This window comes from Ammospiza nelsoni, chromosome 15 (assembly GCF_027579445.1).
Source record: "Ammospiza nelsoni isolate bAmmNel1 chromosome 15, bAmmNel1.pri, whole genome shotgun sequence".
In the NCBI taxonomy this organism is placed as follows: Eukaryota; Metazoa; Chordata; class Aves; order Passeriformes; family Passerellidae; genus Ammospiza; species Ammospiza nelsoni.
The window spans coordinates 18,197,790-18,214,579 of NC_080647.1; the positions used below are offsets into that span (position 1 = coordinate 18,197,790).

A 16,790-nucleotide genomic window follows, 5' to 3' on the forward strand; every position below is an offset into this window, starting at 1 on the left:
TCCCTGAAGAAGGAGCAATCCTGCCGGGATTATTTCCATCACCCGGCTCCTGTGCCTGAAGGACATCGAGCACCGCTCCCAACCCCCTCCTCCTGGTCATAATGGCATTTTTAGGCTGTCTAGAAATACACAGCTCACCTGCCTTACCTGGGAAATGCCACTGGGGTTGGAGAGAGCACCTGGCTTTTCAGGGATAAACCCCTCTCTGCAGAAGGGCCGGGTGTGGCCGGGCTCCCTCCCCTCAGAACCCACCCTGCTCTGTTCTACAGGCTCCGAGCTGCTCCTGGGCTGCTCACAGCACACCAGGGATGCTCAGAGCACACCAGGGACGTTCACGGCACACCCGGGCTGCTCACAGCACACCTGGGATGCTCACAGCACACCTGGGATGCTCACAGCACACCTGGGATGCTCATGGCACACCTGGGATGCTCATGGCACACCTGGGATGCTCACAGCACACCTGGGCTGCTCACGGCACACCTGGGATGCTCACAGCACACCAGCACACGTGGGCTGCTGACAGCACTCCTGGGATGCTCACAGCACACCTGGGATGCTGAGAGCTGCTCACAGCACCCCTGAGATGGTCACAGCACCCCTGGGATGTCTGTCTGTCTGTCCCCTGGGGGCTGGGAGCCCGGCAAAGCAGGGACAGAACAAATTTAACCCCGTGTTTGATCCGAGCGGCACTCGGAGCAGCCCCTGCCAGGGGTTCTGTCCTCATCAATTCCTCAGTTCAGAGGAGGGCACACAGCAAGGGCAGGGGGATTTTGCCAGGACAATGCTACTTTTTGGTGACACAGACTGTCTCAGTGGCCATGGGAGCTCAGCCCACCCATGCTCAGCCTTGGGAGAAGGGTGACCCCGCTCTGAGGAAAATGATGTAAAATGCCTTCAGATGCCTTTTCACTTCTTTTTATTTAATTCCATAAATATTTTCATAAGGCTCAGTGTCTTTACAACACTTTTTTAAACACTTTTTTTGTTTTATACACACAACTTTGACACTTGTTTGACAGGGTCAAACAGTCCAATATAAACAAAATAATAAAACTGGCAAGTGCGGATCAGCTGGGTTACCAAAATCCTTTTTTTCTTTTTTTTTTTTTTTCTTTTTTTGCTCTTACTGTTAAAACCCCAAAAGCACTAAAATATCAGTATTTGGCTTCAAACTAGAATTTTAAAAACCTTTTTTTTTTTTTTTTAAATTCTCTGCTACAAGTCCCTGTCGTCATAGTGCCTTTAAGCTCCTACAGACTCTTCTTTTCTTCTTAAGGAAAAATAAGCTTGGTGATGCCATGCAGAACTTACAATAGCTACTAAATATACATGTTCCCTGAAATGTAGCTGCAATGAAAAGATGACAGAGCATAAAGAGAACAAAACCAGAAACCCAAAGCACCACAGTGTACTATCAATAACATTGCAATGGACGGCTGGTGCCCATCCAGAAACTGAAACAAATTTCAAATATATTTCTCTATGTAGTATTTTCTATTTACAACTGTTAGATGCACCTAGGTTGGTTCTTGTTTGACTTTTTGGAGAGGGTGGGGAGGCGAAAGTCTTGAATTTAGATCCTCTGTTCTAGTGTCTAGGTTAAGAGTAATGCATGTCATTTACCTAGGGAAGAGGGTTTCTTTTTATTTTATATATATATATATATATATATAGATTCAGCCAGAGAAATACCGTAAACAGTTAAGTTTGTTACAACTCTCTTGTTTCTGCATATGGAATGGGAAGTGGGTTCCTCCTGTCTGGCATTGGAATGAAAAGTCTGTACCAGATGCTCAGTCAAGTCACCCCCGTCTGCATGGGCGCTGCTCCCAGCGCTGTCACACTCACGCTCCAGCCCTGCTCCCTGCTGGGACAGCCACAGCAGGGGCTCAAGTGGGACCCAGCGCTGGTTCTTCTCTGTGCCAATGCTCCATCTCCTGCAGCACCTTGGCAATTTATGGAGGGGAAGAGCTTTCTTGAAGGCCCGAGAGCCAAGCCCCTCGTCCCTGCGGCCGCTGTGCCAGCGCCAGCGCGAGCGGCGCTGCCTGGGCAGGCTGCCCACTTAACAAAGAAGCTGCGAGTCCAACAAGTGGCCTTGTCAGATCTTGATTTATGATGCAAATAATGGTGTGGCGGTGGTGTTTCTTTTTTCCTAGTGCTGAATATTTAGGAAGCATCTTCTCATAAAAATTATGGATGTCTCATTCTCACTCTCTGAGGCACAAAACAGTAAATGAACAGGCTTAACTAATGTGCTTGTTACTTGGTTGTTTTTTTTTTTCCCTAAGCAATTAAAAAGGCAAAAGGAGTAAGTGAAATTTTCATCAAGTTGACAACATTTTGGAATCTCTCTCTTTCTCTCTCTCTCTCTCTGCCTCTCTCCAGCCATTCAGAAATAGCAAAACATTTCAGTTAACTGACGAGAACCCATCTCATGCACTGCTTTAAATACCCACTCTGTTAAAGAAACAAAACAATATTTGCTATGTATCCCACATTAAAATCTAGCCATAAAAATGCAAAGATACAAAAGAGCATAAAAATAATTTCAGATATAAAATGGGGTTGCTTCCTATTTGGGATTCCTGGTGTTCGCTTGCTGCCTGTCACAGAGGGGCCACTTCTCCTCTCCAAAACACTAATCTGGCTTTGCTGGATATTGATAGTTTCTAGATTATTCAAAAGTATAAGAGAGATTATTTTTGGATTTAAATAAAGTAATGCTGCCTTTGTGACATGCCCTGAAATAAAACAGGCTCCATGGAAACAATGAAATCACACTCTCTGATCTTCCCATTCACTTGGATTTCTTGGGGGCAAAAAAAATAAAGCCAACAAAACAAAAAAAAAGTATCTCCATGCTCTTTGTCCTGGGGTGCTTATGTGGTGGATCAGATTCCAAAGAAAATGGCAAATACCCTGATCAATCACTTCGTCCCATATTTTCAAAGGAGCTTGTAGAATAGCTCTGCAAAGATTTCAAGTTCATCTTCTAAATCTGGTTAAACAGTCTCATTTGCCCTAGGAAAAAAAAAATCCTCCTTCTGACAATGGTCTGTTTTACAAGCTTAACCATAAGCTCCTGCGCTTGCAAACAAATGTACTTAAGGCTGAAATTGTAGGAAGGGTCTTTAAAAATAGAGCTGTGAATCTCCAGAGGGAGAAAAAGAGAGAGAAAGAGACCTGGAGGGTTGGGCTGGTCCATCAGCCCAGGCCCACTGCCAGTGACACCTCCAGGGGACACAGAGGGGCCTGGACTGGACCAGCACCAGCTGGGACTGGGCACAGAAGCACAGCCACGCTGCCCAGTCACACCCACAGCTGCTGCCAGGAGCTCTCAGCTCCTCTGCAGCTCAGGTTCAACCTCAGGTGGGCTCTCCAGGGCTGGGGCGAGGATCCTTCCACTAATGGGGCAGAGCTTGGGGGAACCCAGCGTGGGGTGGGCACTGAGAGCAGCCACTTTGGGGCTCACTTTTGGGGCTCACTTTTGGGGTCACTGCTGCTGCAAATGGCAATGAGTGCTTCTTTAGGTGCTGCTGTGCAGGCTGAGTGTGGCCAAAGGATGGGACCTTAGTTCCTGAAGACAGAAAACTGGCCGCTTGTCGGAGCCCCGGAGCCAATTTTCCTCTCTGCAATGGAGGCATGAAGCCATTGGGTTTTAAGCTTTTATCTTTGCATGGAAAACAAAGATAGGAGTGGGCTTTTCAAGTGTCTCAGCTTGAAAAGAAAAGAAATCAAAGTTAAGCCCACAGAAACAAAGCAAAAAGAAGAAAAGCCCCTGATTCTCTTTTCTCCGTCTTACTCCGAGTGTGAACAAATCACACCGAATTGAGAAAAAGACAAATGCTTAAAAAAACGCAAAAGATGAACTGAGCAAAACCCATCCCTCACTTCCTAAATAGCTGCTTGCCCTTCTGCTGGGTTTCACCTGCCCACGAGAGAACAGTTAAAGCCAGAGAAATACTGCGCAGCGGAGCGGGAGCACAGGGAGCACATCCAGACAGGCACGAGTCAGACGGGGATGCAGGACGGGGACAGCACCCGGGCTGGGGACCAGGGACAGCCAGGGAGGGACAGAGAGGGAGGGACAGGGAGCAGAGACCTCCCAGCACTCCAAAAAACAAACAACACCCCCCATAAATAAAATCAAAGGAAATATACACCAACGTAGTCCATGAGGAAGTTCCATGACGGAGTCACACAAGCGAGAAAGCATTCTGGGATGCCAATGACGATTCGGATGGGAATGAAGGAAAACAGGAAAAAAAAAATCCCAACAAAAAGAGATGTCCAACCAATGGAGTAAAATAAAATAAAACAGGTCACATGGTTAGAAATCATTGGTGCTTCCTAGTATCTAGTAGCAGATTACTTCCCAAAAACAACAAAAAAAGTTTTTGGTCCTTCTATATATATACATATATGTATATATATTATTATTTTTAAAATGTTTGTATACATATATATATGTATATATATTTAGTTGCAACAGTGCTTCTCCGAAAAAAGGTCCATCTATAAATATAATTTTATTTATTTTTATTTTTTAAATTTTAGTTCTTTTAAGTTAAAATTCTCCATCTCTCTAGGTATTATTTTTTGAATGGTGTTAACCTGCTGAAGTTTTGCCAGAATGGTGCCTGGCTGCGTCTGGGTTCGGTGAACTCGAAGACCTGGGACTGGGATATGCCATCTGTCACCATGTATTGTCCCTGATTTAATGGATCCTGGGGTGGTGGGTAGGCTGGAGGAACCGACTTGGAGTAGCTCACACCTGCATCGATGATTGGGGGGAAAAAGAAACAGATCAGTCAAAGAGCAATCGGGTCAATAGTCGTTCTTCGTCATGCTACTGCTCCTTATCACTCCTTATCACTCCTTATTGCTCCTTATCACTCCTTAACCAGTCCCACACGCCAGGACATGCCAGACCTGGCCAATCTCCAATCTCAGTGCCTGCCTGACCTCTCGGCTCTGAGGCTGCCTCCCTAAGCCAAAGCTCCAAGGCTGGGACAGGATCCATTACTTTTGCTGGGCAGAGCTCTGCCCGCCCTCATGGAAAAGTCCTGTGTGAGGCAAGAGCGCCGGGACAGGCCCTGCCCCGCGAGGCCAACTCATCCTGCTCCCATTTAACAACTCCTGTTCCAAGCTCCTGCTCACCCTCCCTCCCAGCTCTCCCTGGAGAACGGCCTTGCCCCAGCATGCCCCACTGACCAGCCCCGAGCACGACCCCGAGCACCACCTGCTCCGGTTCCCGCACAGAACGGAGCAGAGCTGCTGTGGAGGAAGCCCTACCCTGCAGGGATGCGCCTACACAGAGGGCAGCTCATTCTTTAGAACAGTTTAGGACTTTTCCATAGGGTTTGTTCTCAATTCACCAGTCCGGTTTCAGCCCAAAAGCGGCCGCACACAATGCAGAAAAGGCTGAGTCTGCTCAATCCAAACTGGGAGCAATGGATGGACTGGCAAGGCTACGCTTTTAGGGCTGAGATGTTCAATTCCCACACAGGTGAGGCACAGCTCCTGTGCAGGAACTGGGAGAGGGGATGCTGCCCTTACAGCTTTCCCACGGAATGAGGGGGCTTCAGCATGCTGCTGTAGAGGATGGTGAGTAAAGGGTGACTGAAGTGGAACAGAAGGGATATGTGTCACCACCAAAGCGCAGCCTATGGGGCACAGTGACAGTCTGGATGTCCTTCCCCACAAAGACAACCCCTCCTTCAGCCTCGGGGCAGCGGGGGCCAGCTGGAAACCATGACTCCAGGAAGGAGAGAGGAGCAGGGCTGTGGAGCAGCTTGCTGTAAGCTCTGGCCATCTCTGGATCATGCAGAACTGCTCTTCCTTCTGCAGGAGGGGGCCGTCGCCTCCCCGGGCTTTAACCACAGCAGCGAGGCCACTGTCCCCAAGCAGCTCAGTGTCCTCATCTGGACAGCGGGATGGCATCCCCCACCTACCTCACAGGAGGGTTGTGAAGCTAAATTAATTAATGTTTGTAAAACACTTTGAGATCCTCGGCTGGGAAGGTGCTGGAGAAGGCAAAATACGGTGATTAGCGCCCAGGAACCAGAGCAAGGTGTGCACAGCAATGCGGCTCCTACCACACACAGACACACCAGCGCTGGCCGGGCAGGACGGCGGCACACGACGGGCACTGACACACAGGGAAAGCCTCACGAGGGCACCCACAGAGCTCACCCACCACACAGCTGGGCCAGGTGCTGCTGGGCAGGCAGGGCCTCTTTGGGGTAGGAGCTAAGGCGTGTCTTTGGGGAAGAGAATTGATTCGCTTCTCCCTGCTATGGAATTTACCAATGGAGAGTGAAAATGCTCAAAGGGTTCAGACCAGATAGAGATGTCTTGAGTACATCTAACTGATTTCTCCTTCTTTCCTGTATTTTGTGCAGCTCTCTGTCCACTGTAGAGAATAACCAAGATCATTCCTCACAGTGGGCAAAAACCGCTCTGTGATTCACACTCATTAACCTTTAATGAATTCATCGCAATTAGCAGTTCAAACTTGGAAAGACCAACCTGGAGATGTTCTGCATCTGTACTTGCATGCTGGAATAGTTACTCATGAAGGACTTCTCTACTCTGTCTCCCCAATTCCTGTCTGCCACCTGCAGAGCCGAGGGCAGCTCCAGAGCTGTGCTGGGGTCACACCTGGGCAGGGGCAGCTGCAGGAAACCTGACACAAATTCTGCACATTGAAATTCAAACTGTTCCTTGGAGTTCTGTATCCTTGGTACAGAACTCCAAGGAACAGTCTGAATTTCAATCACTATGTGACTGAAACCCACAAGGGCAAGGCACTGAGCTCCTCTCTGCCCACCTCTCCCATCCCATCTCCTGGCACTGTCCTGCTCTGAGCTGCCCATCTCCAGGCTGGCCAGTGTGTGACCAGTGAGACCAACTGCAGGGGACAAACTCCAGCCCTCAGGCCACCCAGGAGTGTCAACCTTCTCTTGGAGGCCAATTTTCCCAGCAGAGACTGGTGAGGGATTTTAGGATCTGTGGGACTGTTAGGATCTGTTAAAGGTCCCTCACACAGCTAGAGTTGGGAAATAAATCTGCTTTGGCTCTCAGACTGACCACAAATTACCTTAAAGGTAAACAGACCTTGTGCCACTAAAATTACTCATGTTCTGCAACAGCAGAGCTTTGAATCTAAAGCTGCTCCTGGGGGGGACACAGAAATTGTTTTTAGCTTTGGAAGTCCTTGAAGCCACCTTGCTTTAGTGACATGGTCCCATGGCTTTGGCATCCTGTGGCTGGGCTCTTTACTGCCTCTAAACCAGTTTGAGGATGGTGAACTAATGTATTTTAATGATGATACAAAATGCTAGGAAGTCTCCTGGATCAGCAAAATGCTGTGCACTTAGAAAGCTGAAGAAGTAGAGAAAGGACAGTCTGGCTGATCTCCACTGACAGTGATAGAGTTACTGCAAGGAATGGAACCCATAGTCTGTCTTCTCCAAAAGGGAAAAGGGCAGACTCCCCTGGCCAGATCACTTCTAAACCCCACTCAGTTCTTTCCCAAAATTCCTGAAAAATGTCTGTCCTTGCTGGAAACACACCCATGCACAGCCTTCCCCCTCCCTCAGGAAAGCAGCTTTTCCCACACGTGTGTGTGTGGCCCTGTGATCTGGGCCACTGGCATCAACATCTGGGCAACTGGCATCAACATCTGGGCTGGAGGAATGCCAAAAGCTCCTGGCTGGTTCTCCTGGCATAAGCAGCTGAAGGTTTCACATTTCTCTTGTTCCTCCAGTGGCCTGAAGGATCAAACGTGTGGATCTCAAGGACATGCACCCTCACCGGTGTGGGACATGCAAATACAACCACTGTGCTCTGGTCATTCCAGAATGCATTTCCTTGTGGAACTGTGGGACAGCACTTTACCATAGGCTCAGGTGCCCCAAGAATGACTTCTCTAGCTTTTTTGGACACACCAGAGATCTGGAGAACAGAAACTGGGAGGGCAAGATTCACCTAATCTGCACATCTTCCAATCCTGAGAAAGGGCAGTTCTGGGAAAGGTCTGGCAGGCAGGTATTTTCTGTTCTGCTCTGAAGTGGTTTGTTCCCTCATCAGAACTCGGGGCCATCGTGCAAAATTGTCTCTTGAGGGATATTTTTTTTAATATGCAAAGCCATAACTCCGCTGCAATTCACCAGAAAGAGATGGGCAAAGCTCTTTTCCAAGGCAATTTTGGGCAGCGTGGCGAGCGGAATTCAAAGCACAAAGGGAAGAATCAATGGGTAAGGAACGATTTCCAGGCACAGCAGCCAACTGCACCCCACGGGCAGAGCTGGAGCTCCTTCTGCTGGTTTGTGCCTCATTCTGCAGTCCGGCTGCAGCTGCACCGAGGGACCGCTCACAGGGCGGGGCTGCGAGAGCTGCTCACGACGAGAACAAGAAAATTCCCAGATTCGTAATTTGGCTAGACAAAACTGGTGAGAGATGCTGCGCTGTCACTTGAAATCATGTCTTTTTATAGCACCAGGCAACGTCACTTGGAGCCTTTTGGATTTCTCAGCTCAGAAGGAAACAATTAAAAAGATTTAAAACTGTCTCGGTTTTCCCTTCTAGTTTGGGGGGATTTTTTTGTGTTTTCGTTTTTTTTGAGTTTTTTCCAAAGTGTCTCTTCTCTTTGGGGTTCCAACACGATTTGAGCAGCACGTGAAGCATGCTGGTAACCCACAGGCAATCCACGGGGACTCGTGCAGACAGATCATCCAGCAGGACAATGCCCCTCCCCGGGCTCACACGACACAGACACGGAGAACACGCACATCTCCTCCACACAACCATGGAAACTGCCTTACAAGCTGCTTACTCAATCCTCCACCTAGGAGATTTTAGCTTGTCCTTTGATCAGCAGCTGTTTGCCAGGCTTTGCCCCCACCCTGCTGTGCAGTCCCTTGGTGCTCATGAGCCAGGGCTGGGGAGGGGACAGTGACATCGCCACCCCTGCTGGCAGTGCTGCCTAAGGACCCTTCCAGCTCCCTCAGAGCTCAACAGCAACTTGCATCTTTCAGGAAATGCTCAAAACCCCCACAAACTCAGTTTCCTCCTGCATACTGTACCCCACACGGGGAAGCCATGGACACACCTCCAGCACTAATTGTTCTATGGTTAATTACTCCTGTCACAGCAACGAGTTTAAGTTAAAGGAAAGAGCAGAACTGGCTGGGCCCTTTGCCCTCTTCAGCACATTTCAACAGAGGATCTCAAAGCACTGCCTGGGCCCCGTGCAGGGCTGGCAAAGCATGATGTGTCTGGGGCTGGCTGTCCCCAAGGTGAGGATGGAGCTGGGGACAGGAGCCCTCTGCCTCCCCAGGCACTCCTGACCAGCTGGATTTCCTCCTTTACACCTCCCTGCTCAATCACACAACTCTCTCTTTGCTGTACTTGCCCAGCTCCAGAGGAATTTCAGTGGTGCCTCAGGCACAGCTCTTCACACAGCCAGGATTTCTCTCCAGGCCCTGCTATTCCCAGGGATGGTGAACATGCCTTAGCTCCCTTTGCTAACGATGAACCTCCCTTCTCTGCTCAGGAGGGAGAGGGCTGGCTGCACTTTGAGAAATGCAGGAGGAAACAGTCATCTCATGTCCTGATGTTCCCCAGACAACCACAACATCTACCTACACACACTGAGCTAACCCGACCTTCTGGAGTCTATTTATCAAGTCTGCTGCTGCAGCCTGATGTCATTATAGCAGCCATTAAGATAATGATTCCTCGTGTGATAAGAAAAGCTAATCGAGGCAAGATGGAATAAATGATACTGGGGCTTTATCCATCAGAGCTGGGTGAAAAGCAATTCTTGCCATCCTGTGTTTGTACAGCCTGCCTCTCCTCCAGGCTGACCACACAGCTCACTCCCTGGGTTTCCTGACAGGAGAGGATCAGTTCACACCTGGAATGCTGTTGCAGCTTCTGGGGAGCAGCTCCTTCCTAAAACCCTCACCAAACTCAAGGTGCAGGAGGATCTGTGCTCACAGACTTATTTCAGTGGGAATTACAACATGTCATTGATGGCACCACCTTGGCTCTTCCCACGAGGGTCATTAACATCTCACCAAAAACTGCCCTGGGGGATTTGCTCAGCAAATGTCACCAGTACCATCCTCAGAGACCCCTGGATAAGGATTTATTCCTGATTTGCCTTAGCTGGTAGATCTGACTGGGTCCTGGGGGAGGCTGAGAATCCCAGGTGGATTCCAGATGCCATCAGTGGGATGATGATTGTGGACCCACTGGTAGGGTCTGGATTTTACAGGAAATAGGGTAAACTCTGAGATTGCCTTGAATCTGTGGGGAAATACCACTGACAACACGATCAGCTCCATTCCTTCACCTCCTGTGCTGCGAAAATAGGGAAGTGCCCCTGATTATCCAAAAATGCAAATGCCCCTCTTTGTTTTCAAGCACTTGGGCTGGGTTGCTCAGGCTCCTGCAATCCCCCGAGGCTGTGCCTACACGTGTGAATCGATGGGGAAGCAAGGCAGGGCCACGTCAATCTCCTCAGCAAGGGAGATGCAATAAAATGGGATTAAACAGCTGAGAGGAGCACGGGAGGGAGCCTGGTCAGCCCTGCCGGGGGAGCAGAAGTGCAGAAATGTGGGAAGTCAGAGAAGCTGTTGCATGTCTGGGTCAGGGTTTTTATGACAGAGTTGGCTGTGAGCTCTAGTGATCAGAAAGGAATAAATTAACAGGAAAATCCAGTGATTCAGAGGTGTTTGGTGACAGGCCAAGGCAGTTCATGCTGGCTGAGGATTTAACTCCTGCTGGGTCTGCAGGGCTGAGTGTTCACGGGCAGCTTTGGGGCAGCATCTCAGGTGATGCTGACTGAATCTCTGCTTCCCTCATCCCAAAGAGCTGTCAGGGCTGAAGGCATCTCCTGGGGGAAGGGAGAGGAGCTGGGTGTACTGTGGGGCTCAAGAGCTCTCCTGAGGTGGGAAACACCCCCAGCTCACATTAAGGTCACTTACTTAAATCTCAGCTGACATTTCCTTTTCCAGAGGTGGGCAATGGTGCTCTAAGAATGGAGTCTCCTTCCTGGAAGAATCTCTCATTCCCTGACATCACTGGCTGGAGGCTGCTAGGAATATGAACCATTATCTCTTCTGTGGACAGGCTGGCCTGAAAGGGGCCAGATGTGGACAGAGGTGAGGATTAGAGAGGGAACTGAGTGTTGCTGCAGGCTGCAAACACCAACCCTTGGAGGGAGGATCACAAGTGGCCAGGGAGCAGAGGCCCCTCATGGAGAGAGGCACTCCACGAGCTTCAAATGCTCAGAAATGGAAAAATGACCCTGGATTAACCTTTGTCTGCATTAGGAAAGGACTGGAGATCCACAAGGGATCCATTCTCCAGGCAGTGACAAGCACGGTGCTGGCACATAGGCCAGTGCCAGCCTTGTGCTGCCCTGTCCCTCAGTGGGAGCCAGGCTCTGCACAGGACCTGCCAAGGGCTGCAGGGAGGGACTTTGGTTGTTGTCTAAGAGAAAACAAATCAATTTCTCCCGTTACTTCACTATTTCTAGGAGACACCAGACTGAATTCTGTTCCCACACTGCCACTGAAGGGCAGAACCAAGAGGCAAAACCTTGAACAATCAATGCAAAAGGCAAACAGCAGCCACCAGCCCTTTTCTCTGTCACTGAGGTGCAGGGCCAGCACCACCCATCCCCTGGGTGTCTAATGGACTTCAAGAAGGCCAAAAATTGGTTTAATGCTGTCTTAAGGCACCTGGTCTAATATTGATTGTTATGTCCTGCCCAATCCAATAAGGAGTGCAAATCCTGGGATGCTGCCCACCATTAAGTGGGTCTGGCAGGGAGCCTGGCCCTGCACACATTGCTGGGAGCCACGAGGGGGCTGCTGCCCCCACAGCACCCTCAGCTGGGCACCAAACACTTCTGGAAATGCTCAGAGAGTGTTCTCACTTAATCACCTGGATAAAGGTCCTGGTAGTTTAAAAAGCAGAGTTTTAAGGTTTCCTCTCAGCTGCTCTCCCCCTCTCCTGCTGCAGCCAGCAGAGGTTTAAATGCCTCCTTCTCAAACACATGCCAGCCATCTCCAGAGCAATACTTCTGGGAGGTGTGGTACAACAGTGCATGAAATAAGCAGCAGTTTATACTATTTGAAAAATGTTTTTCTGCTTCACCTCTAACAAAGTTGATTGCATTTTCCATTTCACCTCCTTCACGGCTTTTCTCTCTTCCTTAAGTGTTCTGTGACAGGGGAATTACCATGGTTTCCCATTTAAGAGGTGCAGGGAACAAGTGAGATAATCTAGGAACAAGTCTGTAATAGTCATCCTGTGACACAGGAGCTGGGCTGGCAGCACCTCGAGCTGTCAAGCCCTGCTGCAGCCACTGAGACCATCCTGCATTTAAATAAATAAATACATCTACTGAATTCAGTGACCTATTCCTCCTTCTGAAAGGCTTCCCTGCTTTTCAGGTATATCTGATGCTCCAAAAGCAGCTCCAAGGCCCTGCAGGAGGGCAGAGACAGCAGCAGCAGCCCCTGGCACAGGCACACCTGCAGCCCCAAGTGCTGCCAAGGTCTTGGCACAATAAAACACTGTCAATATCTGTAAAATGCATAGAGCAAGATTTAAAAAATCAGTCACCAAAAGCCACCTCTCAGGGGTTTCCTCCTACCTCCCTCTTCTGAGCAGTGCCAGCAGCTTCCTGCTCTGGCAGCCTCATGATTTTTAGTTGGGTCTTGGGCACAGGACAAACCCCAGAGTAACAAAACTAAGAGTTCTCAGTGTCAATATTTAATTTAATCAACCTGGGACTGGGCTATGACCACCACAGTGTAGAGCAAAGCTTACAGAGCTACCGTTTTAATTACCCTATTTATTGTTTTTCAGATTTCACATCCTAAAACCAACCACGCTGTGCTTAACTCAGGGCTGGGGTGTGACTGAACTTCTGTCTGGCTCGAGGACTTAATCCCATAAAAAGAACTGCCAGTGCCACAGCCTAGGCTTGTTCTTCACTACAGAAATGCTGACTGCTGGTTTAGGAGCTAATGAATTTCATAGTCCGAGAAGCCCAAGATAACAACCCCTCCTTTTTCATCTCAGAGAGAAAGAGAGAGAAAGACAAAGAGAGCAGACAGAGAGCAATTGCTGTGTAAGACACCAGTCCTGTCAGGCAGATTGTATTTGTCAGGATGCAAGTCCAGTAATTTATGTGGGAATACTGGCAGGCATGCTCAGGCACCTCTCCACTGTGTCACTTACTGGCTGAACAGTACAATTATTAATTAATACCGCTATTAATTAATAATATAATGAACCGAACAGCAGCAATAATTGAACCTGGTTTTGTCATGGCAGTCATGCAAGTCAGGCTCTCTCATGGTGAAGCTCCACGAGCCCTGTGGATGCTCCCGTGCTGAGGGACAGACATGCAGGTGCTGAGGGGCTGTGACAGGGGACACTGTGAGGCACCTGGGCCTGCTCTGGGTGTGCACACTCTGAGCTTAGAACATCTGGCCAGGAGAGTTTTTAGAGAACATCTCAGGAGACAACAGAAGAAGTTAGTAGAGAGGAGAAGACTGATGACAATGGAGAGACACAGCAAACCAAGGAGTTCACAGCTGGCCTGGCAAACCACTCCTGGACCAGCAAAGCCAGTAGACAACACACAGGTGAGGCAGAAAGCAAAGAGCTCCTTCAGCTTCTGCAAACCCCCCAAAACATCTGCACAGAGCGGGGACCAACCTGCCTGCACCTGACCTGAGCCAAGCCTTGAGGAGCTCTCTCAAAACCCACTTGTAGGCCTACTTGTGCTATGGTACTTTGGTAACAAATCAATACATCCAAGACTGTGTGAAGCTTTGGAGAACTTGAGGAATGAGCTCTCTGACCTTCCCTCTGTGTTGAGTATTTCAAAACCTGTAGCTGCAAGAGTTATTGCAAGAGAGAATTAAGCTGGCTTTGGCCAGTTGAGGCTCTGCCTAACACCAGGCAGGGCACTGCTCAGCTGGCTGCAGCCTGCCTGGCTGGGGAAATGAATCTGACATTCCAGAGGTACAGTGTCTTTACTAAAATCCTTTATTTCCTACAGTTGATGCTACTGTGCTGTCTTAAAAAAGTTACAGGCAGCCCCAGGAAAGAAGAGTGTCCCTTTCCTTTCCAGCAGCAGGAAAGGGGTACTCCCTCCCCAGTTCCAGCATTTTAGCAATTTTTTTTCTTTTTTTTTTTTATTTTTTGCTAATGGGAGACTTTGGGAATTAGCAGAACCTCTACACACCTCCGCACTCACTCCCATTTCAGCCTGAGATAAACAACTGAGATAGATTTCTGCCCCAAGGGACAGCTTCTGGACATCAGACTGGAGACACGAGATCAAATTCATCTCTGGTGCAGTTCCACTGGCTTTCAACCACCTTCGACCAGAGATTAATTTGGCCCACAGATACATTAAGGAAGGATACAAAGCACAAACGGTATTTGATATAAAAAGAGAAGGGAGGGGAAGTTGAGGGGATGCTGGATCCCAGCCCAGCAGGATTCAGCCCAGCCCGCTCCACCCTCACATCACCAGGCACAGAGCGTGTTGCCGGTTACCTTTTTGCTTACTGACTTTCTTTACTGTCATTGCCGCTTGCCGCTTTTGATTCTCAGAAATTTCAAAGCCTGCAAAAGGGAACACGGCAAACACAATTCAGAAGGTTGCTCACAAAGCCTCACTTCCTTTTGGGGAGGGGGATGCTCTGCTCCCTTTGCAAACAAGGAATGCTCTGGGTGTTCTACTGAAAAGCAACTCTTGGATGCTCTGCCCTGTTTGCAAACACAGAATGCTCTGGGTGTTCTACTGAAAATCAACTCTTCCTTGGCCTCCTTCTAATCTCACTTGTGCAGGGGCTGGATGAAAAGTAAGATTAGAGCCATTTTTATTTATATAGTGTCATAAATATGCCCAGTGCTTTAGAGCTGAACAACAAACTGAGCTTGGACTGACACTGGTCACAGTCAGTTTAGGGGCTGGTGCAAGGGAAGGGCTGCCACTGACTCTGCTGCCTCCCTCTGCATGAAACATCCCTAACCAGAGCAGGAGGATGCAGCCAGGAGACCCTGAGGTGGATGGCCAAAGACTTCCCTCTCCCACACACCCACAGAGCTCCAGGCTTGAGCTATGGGGAGAATTTGTTTATTGAGGGCCAAAAAGAACAGTAACTGAGCTGGAAAGAGACCTATTTATGACTAGGAGAGCAACCAAGGACATTTCAACAAGGTTAAACTGTAATTCTACCACAAAGAAAATATGGGCTCCTCCACACATTGGGACTAAATGAAACACTACCAACAACCTCCTTCCAGATTCATTTCCACATTCCTCACCTATCTTTTCATCTTCTTTTACCATCTTCCTTTCTTCTCTGAAAGCTCTAAGCCATCGTAACTTCTCCTCCAGTTTCTTGGCAAAGAATAAGTGCATTTCCTCAGTCTCCTTGTTATGCAGTTTGAAGGCATTCTTCATGCTGACATTGAAGTCATCATCTCTCCCATCTTCTATATCCACCACTTCATATTTATCCATGTCTATGCGCCCTTTGTAATACAGGATATCCCTTCGGATCAGATCCTGCACAGGGAAAAGGAGACAGGGATGGGGGTGAGAAATCATGGAGAGCCTGGGCTCAGCAGGGAATTCCTGGGAGAGCTGAGGGAGAGAAAGGAGGGATGGTGAAACCTGGTCAGGTCCTGCAATTCCTGGAAAAGCTGAGGAAAATAAAGAAATTATGGTGAAACCTGGTCAGATCATTCAGTTCCTGGAAAAGCTGAGGGAGAGAAAGAAGTGATGGTGAAACCTGGTCAGGTCCTTCCAGCCTCACCTCTGTGAACACGCCTCTTTTTGGCCAAAGAGGACAGACCATAGGCAGAGAGGAACAAAACACAATCCCTGAGCTGCAAAATTCAGTTTGTAGGCACAAAGAAATGCCTCTGAGTAGGTGCCATGTTCCAGCATTTCCCCATGGGAGGTTCTGCTCCACAGGGTGAGCAATGTGAGGCCCAGGCCTGGCAGGGCCCAGCAGGCTGTGCACACACCTGGAGCCATCACTGCTCTGGCAGCACAGTCCAGATCTGTTTTTCACACACATTCCCACTCCCATTTGGGACTGTAAAACACTTTGAGATCCTCCTTCCTTTTGGAGCCCATCTCCCATTCACACACAGCTCACTGGTGAGAACCTACCCTGATTCCCAGCTCAAAGCACTCCCAACCTACCTCTGGTCTCATCCCACCCTGGATTTAACCTCTCGATCCAGCTTTTCTCTCCTTGGTAGTTATAACCTTTTCAACCAAACCTTTTCATGCTCACCTCCTTTCTCAGTTGGTTATTCCCTGTTTTTCAGCAATAGCTCATTTCTCTGCATTGGGAAGGGAAAAGTAAATTCCCCATTGGCCCCATAGCTCTGTCCCTGTTATCTCAGATAAGATGATCATCAGAAAACAGAATGTTAATTCTCTAGTCATGGCCACACAAGGTGATTCAATTTATTTAAAACCAAATTTAGCAAAACAATTAAGATTTACTTCCTCTAACCACTCTCAAAAGTATCTTAATATTTAGGTATATTAAATCAATTTAACCTAAACAGCTTTGGATTTTTCAAAGTGCCCTAAAGATAAATGCTATGTCAAAGGATTCATTTGAGAGGAAAAATGAAGGCAATATACAACATTTATTTATTGAAATAATATTTAGCAGTGAGGCTTTTTCAAGATAAGCAGTAGGTACTATTTTATACAA

At 48.5% G+C, this 16,790-nt stretch overlaps 1 protein-coding gene across 4 annotated transcripts in view; it reads right to left on the reverse strand.

Annotated features, from left to right (window-relative positions):
* Window positions 1-902: 902 nt before the first annotated feature.
* Window positions 903-16,790, reverse strand: part of ARHGEF9 (Cdc42 guanine nucleotide exchange factor 9) — a 204,119-nt gene continuing 188,231 nt past the window's right edge. For 3 of the 4 annotated variants that reach the window (XM_059483114.1, XM_059483116.1, XM_059483117.1), the window contains 3 exons: window positions 15,376-15,619; window positions 14,602-14,670; window positions 903-4,777 (listed from right to left, as the gene is read on the reverse strand). In XM_059483114.1, the coding sequence (XP_059339097.1) occupies window positions 4,596-4,777; window positions 14,602-14,670; window positions 15,376-15,619 (495 nt within the window). In that variant the 3' untranslated portion in view covers window positions 903-4,595. The remainder of the gene's footprint in view (window positions 4,778-14,601; window positions 14,671-15,375; window positions 15,620-16,790) is intronic. The other variant, XM_059483115.1, reaches the window with a different exon arrangement.